General features: G+C 38.8%; 2 protein-coding genes across 2 annotated transcripts; one reads left to right on the forward strand and one right to left on the reverse strand.

The window, feature by feature from the left end:
- Positions 1-322: 322 nt before the first annotated feature.
- has3 (hyaluronan synthase 3) lies at positions 323-8,210 on the forward strand. Its single transcript, XM_027161955.2, has 4 exons — positions 323-1,142; positions 3,537-4,160; positions 4,772-4,873; positions 4,988-8,210. The coding sequence occupies exons 2-4, from the start codon at positions 3,537-3,539 to the stop codon at positions 5,915-5,917; spliced, it is 1,656 nt and encodes a 551-aa protein (XP_027017756.1). The 5' UTR covers positions 323-1,142; the 3' UTR covers positions 5,918-8,210.
- Positions 8,211-8,429: 219 nt separating this feature from the next.
- On the reverse strand, positions 8,430-10,362 carry chtf8 (CTF8, chromosome transmission fidelity factor 8 homolog (S. cerevisiae)). Its single transcript, XM_027161321.2, has 3 exons — positions 10,183-10,362; positions 9,659-9,776; positions 8,430-8,737 (listed from the first exon to the last, which is right to left on the reverse strand). The coding sequence occupies exons 1-3, from the start codon at positions 10,203-10,205 to the stop codon at positions 8,504-8,506; spliced, it is 375 nt and encodes a 124-aa protein (XP_027017122.2). The 5' UTR covers positions 10,206-10,362; the 3' UTR covers positions 8,430-8,503.
- Positions 10,363-11,281: the final 919 nt, after the last annotated feature.

Genomic DNA, 11,281 nt, shown 5'->3' on the forward strand with positions numbered 1-11,281 from the left:
TGATGTTATCCTGCTGCCCAGCCATGAAAGAACTGTTAAACCAATTACCTGCTAATCATGCTGCACAGGCAGAAAGACGGACCTTTTTCTTGAGAAATTAATAAAATACATGTTAAATATTTTTGTTAGGATGGTTGTATTACTCGGATATTAATATCTGATGACCCAAGGGACCCTAAGTGTATACTAAATGTCATAGTATACTATACTATACAGCCATTTTCAGCCCTCCCCCATCCTCCCCTTTTTGCACTCCAATAGTCACAGTCTCTCTCTCTCTCTCTCTCTCTCTCTCTCTCTCTCTCTCTCTCTCTCTCTCTCTCTCTCTCTCTCTCTTTTCCCTTTATTTTCTCTCCACCTCATTAGCCTGCATTGGACCTGCAGGCTTGCAGTGGCTATGGCACAAGAGGCATGATGGATAAATAAATAAGTGCATAAAGGAGGCATTGAGAAGGGGTCTGCCCAAACGTTTCTGAGTCTTGTGTTGCTGGCTGCACTGAAGAAAAGAGCAGTGAAAGGAGACAGAGAGGAGAAGTGAAGGTGAGGAGAGGAGACGAATGTGCTCTGCAGTGAGAGACAGAAAATCAGGACAGTGTGTTAACAGAAGGGGGTGCTAAGATTTGGATTTCACTGCGTTGCAGAGATGCAGAACAGGACAGAGGCTACAGTACCACTGCAGCACAGTACTGACTAAATAAGAGAGAGGGCAAGAGATAAAGCACCCTCACCATGCAGTGTGCTTTTTTCAAAGGCATACTGGAACCAGGACCAGGTGAGACACAACCAGGCTGCACCACCCTAAACCTACCAGCTTACCGGCACTGCCTACTAAACTGAGAGGCCTTCATGCCTTGGGAGTGTGCAAGACGACAGGAGATAAGGAGGAGGGAGAAAAAGTGCGAGGGGGGAGGAACCAAAGAAGGAGGAGGTTGGGGTGCTGTATTTTTGGGCGAGGGAGCTCCTGAATTAAGAGCTGGTGAAATAAAGATGTAGTGTGAGCTGGAGGCAGAACAAGGAGCGTGCTGTGCTGCAGTGGAGAAAAGTGGAATAGACGCCGGTTGAACACACACACCCACTCACATATCCAGCAAGACTCTGCCTGGACAGAGAGAACGGACCGTTACTGCCGCAGGGCTTAGAAGGTATGGCTCGGTTGGGGTGACTGTGTGTGAGTATTGTGTCTGGATTTTAGGGAGCAGAGGAATTCAATCTGTCTTCATACAGGAGGGGGTGTTGAATTTGTCTTTATAAAGTTTACGGGTGGATGTGGTTTTTGTATGTAAGAGAGCAAGAGAGTAGAGGATGTGTTTTGGGAGGTTTAGGGGTGGGCATTCTCAAAACATACACAAATAAGTTTTTGTATTCTTGTGTTTACAGAAATAGAACAGGAAAGAACATTTTGGACTCTATGTTTAGTGAATGGTTAGTTTTCTCTGAGAACTAATTTAATATTATGTGAATGTGGTAACATGCATGACTGTAGACTTGCTACAGTTACAGTATGCATGGTGCACAACACTGTAGGCACTTTCCACTTTTTCCTTTAAAAACACCTCTGATTTCTGTTTGAAGATGTGAGACATCAAGAAGAAAGTGCAGCCCTTTTTTAGTTTCCATCTCTTAAGAGACTTATTTAACAAGAAATTCTGGCAGCCTCAGGAAAAGAACCTCCTGGGTTTCACAAGCACTGAAACTAAACTAGATTATAACACTCACACAGACCTTGCATACAGTATATCCATTAATTAACAAAGCAGACCAGATTGGTGTGGTCTTTCTAAAGCTTAGATATGGTCATAGATATGAATACCTCAATGGATGGATTATGGGGCACCTATGGGGTATCTTTTGCATACAAGTCAGACTGGATTTCAGGCAAAATTTAATTACAAACTTTGATTACTTGCTTGGTTGCACTTCCTTTCCTTCCTACTGATAACTTGCTGTGCACATTGGCCTGATTCATTAATTACCCAAATATACTGGTTTTACTGAGGGTGAAAATTGTACAGAGCCATAATAAGTTTGCCTCCTGGTGGTAGGAAATGGTGCTCTCCATTAGCCCATTCAGGTTGGAGACTTAAAAATATTTTTCATCCTTATCACTGATAGCAACAGTATGTGTGTATACATCTTATAACATATTATAATTATTATATTACATTATAATATTATTGGTCTCCCTGATTACTAAAACCCTTGACTGAGTATTCAGTGGAGGTGCTTTTCAGGTCTAGAACACGGTACTGACACTTTGAATCTTCAAAGGGAGCTGTTGAATTACCACCAAGAGTTCTCTACATTCCTTTATGCTTTTGTGATCAGTCTGTCCAAGGCCCTATCCTATCCACCAGGAGGATAGTGTTTTACCACAGAGATGTCATTCTGAAACACCATGCCTTTTGCTTTGGACAGCATCTGCACTGACTGGATGAGATATTTACTTTCTTCACTATACTCACTATACCTGAGCTTGGATTATGCTTGTCTTCTGTTCATCTGAGAAAGTTCCTCTGGATTGATTACTCCCTAGAAACACTAATAGTGTCCAATTCACTATCTTACAATGGCCCCAATTTGATGTTGATTTATTGAAAAAAACATTTTTTAATCTTTATTTTTAATGTATAGATGATGGACTACTGGATACATGGATATCACTGAGGTTTGTAGTTTTGTAGGAAATTTGAATATGTGTAGAAAATATTTTGTGTATTTATACTTTTACTACCTGTACCGTTAAACAGTTTTAAACAACCTCTCCTTGAAATTTACATCCTGGAAGTTCAAAGGCTTAGCTCTGACATTTGTTTGTGTTGGTTTCTATAGGCTACTCTTTTCTCATCGACACTCATATCCGTGTGTCTGTGTATACAGTCTTTGGTGAGAGAGTAACTAGTGATGTGTACTTTAGTTTGACATGAGGCCATTCTTTTCAAACAATTCCTTAGGCCAATGCCCCCAATGGAACAGGCCCTCTAATTAGGGTTACCTCTGATCCTCTGTCTGCAGCTGTCTCTCCAGCCTAGGTTCAGAGAACTGGTATTATTAAGTTTGGATACCTACAACTAATGGAGCTGTGTTAAATAATAAGTTTGGTTAATGGAAGTGGTTGCTTTTCAATTAAAGCTGTTTTTCTCCAGTGTGTAGGTTGAGCACGGATGAATTAAGCAGGAATTATTTTTGCCAAGCCTTTACTTAAAGTCATTATGGATCCAAAGACCAGCTTAATCATTCATTAAGCAGGAAACCAATATAAAGCAGTAACCTAACATATGAGACACTGTCCAATATTATGGATGACAAGTTATTGTGGTGATAGCAAGAGAAAAAGTTTGTCAGCAAAGTTCTCTCACTACTAAATTCAACACAAATGTTTATATCCTCCTCATCCTTGTTATGTTCAACACAGACAATAAACACTATAACCTGCTTTGTTTGGCAATCATAAAGAAATGTAAGTTTCATGGATGTCTCAAACCACATTCTCATCTCTTTCATACCCCCTGTCTTCACCTTCTCATCCTCTTCTTTAGATGCCCTCTCGCTGTGGAACAGCGGTGCGGATCTTTATCACCACTCTGTTTGCAGCTGTGGTGCTCTTCGCCATCCTGCTGGCCTATGTGACTGGCTACCAGTTCATCCACACTGAGCAGCATCACCTCTCATTTGGTCTGTATGGCGCCATCCTGTCACTACATCTGCTGCTGCAGAGCCTCTTTGCTTACCTGGAACACCGCCGCATGCGAGCACCTTCACGACCACAGCACCTGCGCTGCACTGTTGCCCTGTGCATTGCTGCTTATCAGGAGGACCCAGACTATCTACGCAAATGCCTTCGTAGTGTGCGCCGCATCTCCTTTCCCAGTTTAAAAGTGGTTCTTGTTGTAGATGGTAACCGGCCTGATGATGCCTACATGATGGACATCTTCCGGGAGGTAATGGGTGGAACAGAGCAGGCCGGATGCATGGTGTGGAAGGGGAACTATCATAGCAATGGAGGTGCAGGAACAAGCTCAGTGAATATGGAAGAGGCTATTCGGGTGGCCAGAATAGTGCGCAGCTGCCGGTACTCCTGCATTATGCAGGAGTGGGGTGGGAAGAGGGAAGTGATGTATACGGCATTCAAAGCACTGGGGAACTCTGTGGATTATGTGCAGGTGAGTCTTAGTCTTAGAAATGAACTTCACTGAAAAAAGTAGCTACCTCCAAAGCATAACTATCTTTAGGCTAGTATACTCACAGTGCTTGTGACAGTGCTTCAGAAATAATTCCTTGTTGTTAATTTCACTGTTTACAATATCTTCTTCTTTTCGCCGTCTTCCTATAAACCTATAATCAAAGCAGTGTTATATGGAGGTCATGGGTCATTTCATTGCCTTGTCACCTGCACCCTGAGAACACCTGTGTGCTGTCAGCAACCTCTCATTGCTCCTGCAATGTCCAGCTGAAACTTGAATTACCCATTGTCATTAGCCAGAGGCAATACTAATTATGGAGTTAACTATACTTTTGAAAACTAACTAACTAACTAACTAACTAACTAACTAACTAACTAACTAACTAACTAAATAAACACACACACACACACACACACACACACACACACACACACACACACACACACACACATATATATATATATATATATATATATATATATATATATATATATATATATATATATATATAAATTACTTTTTTTTTTGCTTATCTTTTGGACCATCTGGATATATCTTTCTGTAAAATCTTACTTATTATATGTCTGTAGGTATGTGATTCTGACACGGTTCTGGATCCAGCCTGCACAATTGAGCTGTTGAAGGTTCTGGAGGAAGACCCAAATGTAGGTGGAGTAGGAGGAGATGTACAGGTGAGAAGAATTTGTAGGGAAAATTTCACCATATAACTTGCTGAAAGCATGACTAATGTAATCTCTTAGTTCCACCTTACCACATCAAGACATCATCTTCCTGATCTGTTTCAGATCCTGAACAAATATGACTCCTGGATTTCTTTTCTGAGCAGTGTCAGGTACTGGATGGCATTCAACGTGGAGCGTGCATGTCAGTCGTATTTTGGTTGTGTTCAGTGTATCAGTGGACCTTTGGGGATGTACCGCAACTCCCTCCTCCAGCAGTTCTTGGAGCCCTGGTACCATCAGACCTTCCTGGGCAGCAAGTGCAGCTTTGGTGATGACCGTCACCTTACCAATCGAGTCCTCAGCTTTGGCTACAAGACTAAGTTTACTGCACGCTCACAATGCCAGACTGAGACACCTACTCACTACCTCCGCTGGCTCAATCAGCAGACTCGCTGGAGCAAGTCTTACTTCCGGGAGTGGCTCTACAATGCTCTTTGGTTCCACAAACACAGCCTCTGGATGACCTATGAGTCTGTGGTAACTGGATTCTTTCCCTTTTTCCTGGTGGCCACAGTTATCCACTTGTTCTATCGAGGACGCCTGTGGAACATCCTACTGTTCTTGCTAACAGTTCAGCTGGTGGGAATGGTGAAGGCTACCTATGCCTGCTTTCTGAGAGGCAGCTTGGTCATGATTTTTATGTCTCTCTATTCCCTGCTGTACATGTCTAGCCTCTTGCCAGCTAAAATCTTTGCCTTGTTGACTATCAATAAAGCAGGCTGGGGCACATCTGGGAGGAAGAAGATCGTGGTGAATTTAATTGGGGCTGTACCAGTAACAGTTTGGGCACTCCTTTTGCTTGGTGGTGTAGCTTATACAATTTACTGTGAGACACAGGAACCTTTCAGTGAAACTGAGAAGGTGCTACTCATTAGCGGGGTTATCCTTTATGCCTGCTACTGGTTTGTACTTCTGGTGCTCTACTTGGCTATAGTAGCCAAGCGTTGTAACAAGAGGGAGGAACAGTATCACCTACCCTATGCTGAGGCCTAGAATGCCTTAACAATGTTACTGGATAAACTCTGTGGGACTGGTTTGATTCAGTCTTCTACCTCTCTGGTGCTAGGCTCATTGTCATATTGGTGAAGGATGCATAGTCACTTGGTTTGCAAGACTACTGAGCTTTATCGCACCAGTTAAGATACATTATTGGCCTTCCAGGAAGGTACAGTTGAGCTGTACAGCATTTTTCCTTCTCAAATATAAAACATGGATCAGAGGAATTGTTTAATCATGGTGCTGAGCTCATACCATCATACATGAATATAGTGGTGTGGGTGCTTAGACTCAAATTTGAATCACACACTGTGGTGAAATACCATTCTTGGGAAGAACCGCATATTAAACACTGCAAACTTACACTAAAATGAGCCGATTTTCATAAAAATTGACATAATTTGCCTTAGTTTGAACAGTGGTAAATGCAATACCAATCAAGATTCTGTTGGGGTTTGTACTATACCAAAAGTTTTTTCATTCCTTATTATTTACTCCAGGATTCTTCAGGAAATATTATTTTACGCTGTACTGGGAACAACCAAAGAATATTTTAGGGCTTATTTGCTTATAATTAATCATCACAAAAATGTTCATATTTGCCGTTACTCTAGATGCAGCTGCAAATTGCGATTAAACACACCGATCACATCCTTCTTAAGAAGAAATGCATCAAGCTTGACTGTGCAACCTGAAACTTGAATGAAAAATGAAACAATTTGCTGTTTGTTTACAAGTTAATAGCAATGTGAGTTTATTAGATAGAATTCCTTTTATAGATCTAGATTTATATGTTATTGTATATTGACTTCATATTAACTGTCAAATTTTCATACCAGCAAAATTCTAAACATTACAGCACCCAAATGTAATAATGTTTACATGCAGTTCAGTTAAGTAAATGTGGATTAGCAGTTGTAGAAGTAAAATCTGTTGAACATACTAAGATTTGGATTTATGTTTTTGCCCTCTCTATGCCTAGAACAAATACCAAATCAGCAGATGTTATGGGTTATAGAGTGGTTAATCACATTTACTGTCTCAAATCAGCTCTGTTTGATTTCAGTGTCAGCATGTTGATTTACAGTACTGATTTATTACATAAGCACAATGTGCACCTACTTCTCTGACAACACACTCAGAGAGGTGGAATAATCTCTAGCAATTTATCTGTGTAGTGTGTTATGATGTACATATTATTATGAATTCATAAAATGGCTGTCTGCATTTAAGTGTTTTTTTAACGGTTTATTCTTGAGAAATAGACAGCTGACATGCATATACACTTGTATACTTTTCATGGGCACATATGAGGTTTAATTGTAAAATGTGTCAAGTAGAATTTACTAAAATTCTATAGACTTTAGAATTTTCCAAATCACTGCTTCAAGAGAACACTAAATTTTGATGCTTACAGTATATAATGATGAAGCCAGAATTGTCAGATCACAAACCTGAATGCCCAGGACGACCAAGTTTTATCCTGGTGTTGATTTGACTACAAACACACCCATTTTTCGTAAATGTAGTACATTGTGTGAGTTACTACATTTTCCCCTTCCAATAATAACCAGAAAATGTTCTCTGAATAAACTGAAAATCATTATTTCAAAGCACGTCTGTAGTTAATTTCTAAACATAGTTAATTAAGTTTAAGGGTAACCAAAGTATAGTGCATGGCAAACACATTAGAGCTTGCCCAGTGAGCTAGCTAATGATGTTATAGTCTGGATGTTATTTCAGTTGAAAGAAACAGTGTTGAAACCAATCAGCTACAGACAGTCGGCGTGCAGGATTAATGATTATATCACTAATTGTTCCATATTTAAAACTTTTAATTTAAATATTTAATTTTCATTATCTACTGTAATGTCTAATCTGATCTAATGTCTGATATAACCAGTGCAAGAATAATAACACATTGCTCTCCATGTTATTGCATTTCATGTTGCAGTACTTTTTCAGTGAATAATGGCATTTTTGTGAGTCCAGTAAAATAAGTACAACATGAGGATTGTTTTAATAGTTAGAGAAAGTGTGATCGCTTTTAGAAGGTCTTTGTATTTCAAATCAAATTCACATACACAACACCTTTGGGTCAGAAATGAATAAGGGTGAGTAAACTGTGTTGTGCAACATCAATAATTTCATTTCATTTCATATTTTGTGTAAATGCATAAGAACACCAATTGTACTGTTTTAAACTTATTTACATTTATTGTGTAAATTGTTAAATATGTTTAAAAAAAATTTTTTATATCAATATTTACTGCTTATTTTTTGCAGATCTTTATAACACCTGCAAACTGTTTTTATGAAAATAAACTCTCTCAAACTCTGATCATTCTTTGTAGTAGAAAATATATCTACCGTTACTTCTATTTTTGCACTGATGAACCAATACATCATGCACATCCAGGTAGGATTTGTCCAATGAGAAAGTCTATCCAGAGCTCACAGAAAAGTCTTGTATTCATAGACATCATTTGGAAATATCTCAAGACCACACTTTCTGGGACCAGTGTATTTCACAAAGGATTGAATAGCAGACACCATGAATGCCCCTCTGTATATTTTTGTTCATTAAACTTTCTTGGGCACATTAGTAATGATAGGTTTAGGGCGTGTTTTAAAGATCAGCTTCTTTTTGATTATAGCAGAGACAGTATAGGAGGTAGGCTTCTCCTGGCCAGTTTCCATGGCTACATCATCCTCCTGTGGGATGCCGGAGTGCTTCAACAGGACAGCAAAAGGTTTCTCCAGTTTGACCTGTTTGCCATACAGGATGTGATGTCCCACAATCAGTACTGGTACACCCTTTAACACAAACAACAGCAGAACATTGGTACCCCACAGAGTAAACAGTTTAAACATCTATGTACTGGTTTTACCTGAACACTGCTGATTAGTCTATCAGAAACATATTTTTATCTTTTTCTAAAAAGACTGCAGTCTTCTGCAGTAATATATCTTCTAGTAAATTTAGTAGACGGAAAAATCAAGGAGAATAAAGTTTTTATTATATAGTTTGTATTTATTACTAGTTACACATTGCTGCTGTATGCACAATACAGACCAGTCAGAAATTGTTATTGTAATCGTTCCACAACAGAACAGTTTGTTAGCATTAAAGCAGACAAATGCCTTAAATATTTGTATTGATGTCTGTGTAAAGAAAAGTTTAATTAGAATTCAGGAAATAACAGAAGTGTCTGTACTTTTTAATGTCAAAGATTTAACTAAACTATCAGACACAAGAAAGGAGGAAGAGATTTTTTTTTTGTTTGTAACATGACAAACTGGATGTTTGTGACTTGTTGCTGTTTTGGATTTGTGTCTTGTTCATGTCAAGAGAGGACAAAGCTAATGATGATAAGGGAACAGTTTGCAGCTTGTTACATGTTTTGTGAATAATTTGCATCATTAAACATAAATAAATAAATAAATAAATAAATAAATAAATAGTTTGCCAATTTGCCTTTTACCCTTCTGAATGGGCTGGAAAATTATCTTCTTTGGGGTGGAAACATCACCTATAATTCAATACTTACGTATAACAGCATGCCTCATTGTGTTTAAATCCTGACATGTGTTAAGAGTAGCTCCCTTTGTGTGTTGATGTGTAACAGGTAAAATAACAGAGGTGAGAAATGCAGTGCAAGTTCCATCATGCACAGTAAGCGTCTATCGTCAGTGGTGCAGATATGTTTGCTAGTAACAGTAGTTAGAAGCTCTTACCTCTTTGGTGTAGTGCAGGTCCCCCATAAGATTTCCAGCCAGTCCAGTGTCATGTCGTGACACCATTTCACCCTGTAACTCCAGAAGCAGCCACTCACCAGGAGACTCACCACTTTTACTGAAACACACAAACACACACAGGACAGTAAACATCCTCCTTGGTTTAACATTTAACAATTCACAATGGAAATGCATTATTTTATGATTTATTTACATTTACAGCATTTTGGCAGACGCCCTTATATCCAGAGTGACTTATCTCATTCTTATACAACTGAGGGTCTTGTTCAGGGGCCCAATAGTGTCAACCTGGGATTCGAACTCATGACCTTCTGATTGGTAGCCCAACACCTTACCCACTAAAGGTTACCACATGCCCATTAAATCAGACCACATACCACACAATAATATCAATATGTTAAACATGAGACAGGAATGACCTGCAACAAGCCAAAACCTGAAGCTGTGTGAGACAAACTGTGTGGGACAAACTGACCTCAATATCGAATATCCAAGTTACTTACCTTGAGATGACTATTTGAACCATGTTAGAAGTGGTTTATGAAAACATGACAAGAACCAAACAGGGTTGTAGTTCAGTCCTAATGTTATATAATGCGATAAAGAAAGACTCAGGTTATCTCTTGGTAATCCCTTAGGTTTCCCGCCAGTGTGAGCATTTAGTCTGATTTTCTGTCCGACAGACATCCTGTAATTTCAAAATAAAAGCCAACAGTACACTATTTCCACCACGAGAGGGCAGCAATGAAAGCCAGCGTGAGCATTTAGTCTGATATCCTGTAATTTCAAAATAAAAGCCAAAAGTACACTATTTCCACCACGAGAGGGCAGCAGTGAAAGCTAGTGTGAGCATTTAGTCTGATTTTCCGTCCGACAGACATCCTGTAATTTCAAAATAAAAGCCAACAGTACATTATTTTTGCCACGAGAGGGCAGCAATGAAAGCCAGCGTGAGCATTTAGTCTGATATCCTGTAATTTCAAAATAAAAGCCAAAAGTACACTATTTCCACCACGAGAGGGCAGCAGTGAAAGCTAGTGTGAGCATTTAGTCTGATTTTCCGTCCGACAGACATCCTGTAATTTCAAAATAAAAGCCAACAGTACATTATTTTTGCCACGAGAGGGCAGCAGAGAAACACTGAGCACCCCGAGCAAGGAAAAAAAAACTATTCTGCTCACATCCAGGACGTTTTGATGGCCGAGGAAAAATAAAAACCCAATTTACCTCCACCCAAGAGATAGTAAAGACCTGATTTAATTAAAATTAATTTATTTTTTGTTTAATATTAATATTAAGACCATTTTTTTTGTATTTTTGCTATTAAAAGCGCAGTAATTCTTCACGCTTTGTAATATTTAAAACCTATAATGACCAAAATATTGCAGTATAAACTAAAGCTTGACTTTTATTTAATTAGATTAAGTGCAGTAGTCAAATTCCAAGGTCCCCAAACAGATTTTATCAACAGACAATTTACAATGACACTTATTAATAGAAACAAATAATTAGGACAAAGCATCCCATATGGTATTCCTGTTTTTAATATGCTCTATAATTTATCTCACGTTAAAAGCTTTATTAATATATATATATATATAT

This window comes from Tachysurus fulvidraco, chromosome 13, assembly GCF_022655615.1.
Source record: "Tachysurus fulvidraco isolate hzauxx_2018 chromosome 13, HZAU_PFXX_2.0, whole genome shotgun sequence".
Classification (NCBI taxonomy): domain Eukaryota; kingdom Metazoa; phylum Chordata; class Actinopteri; order Siluriformes; family Bagridae; genus Tachysurus; species Tachysurus fulvidraco.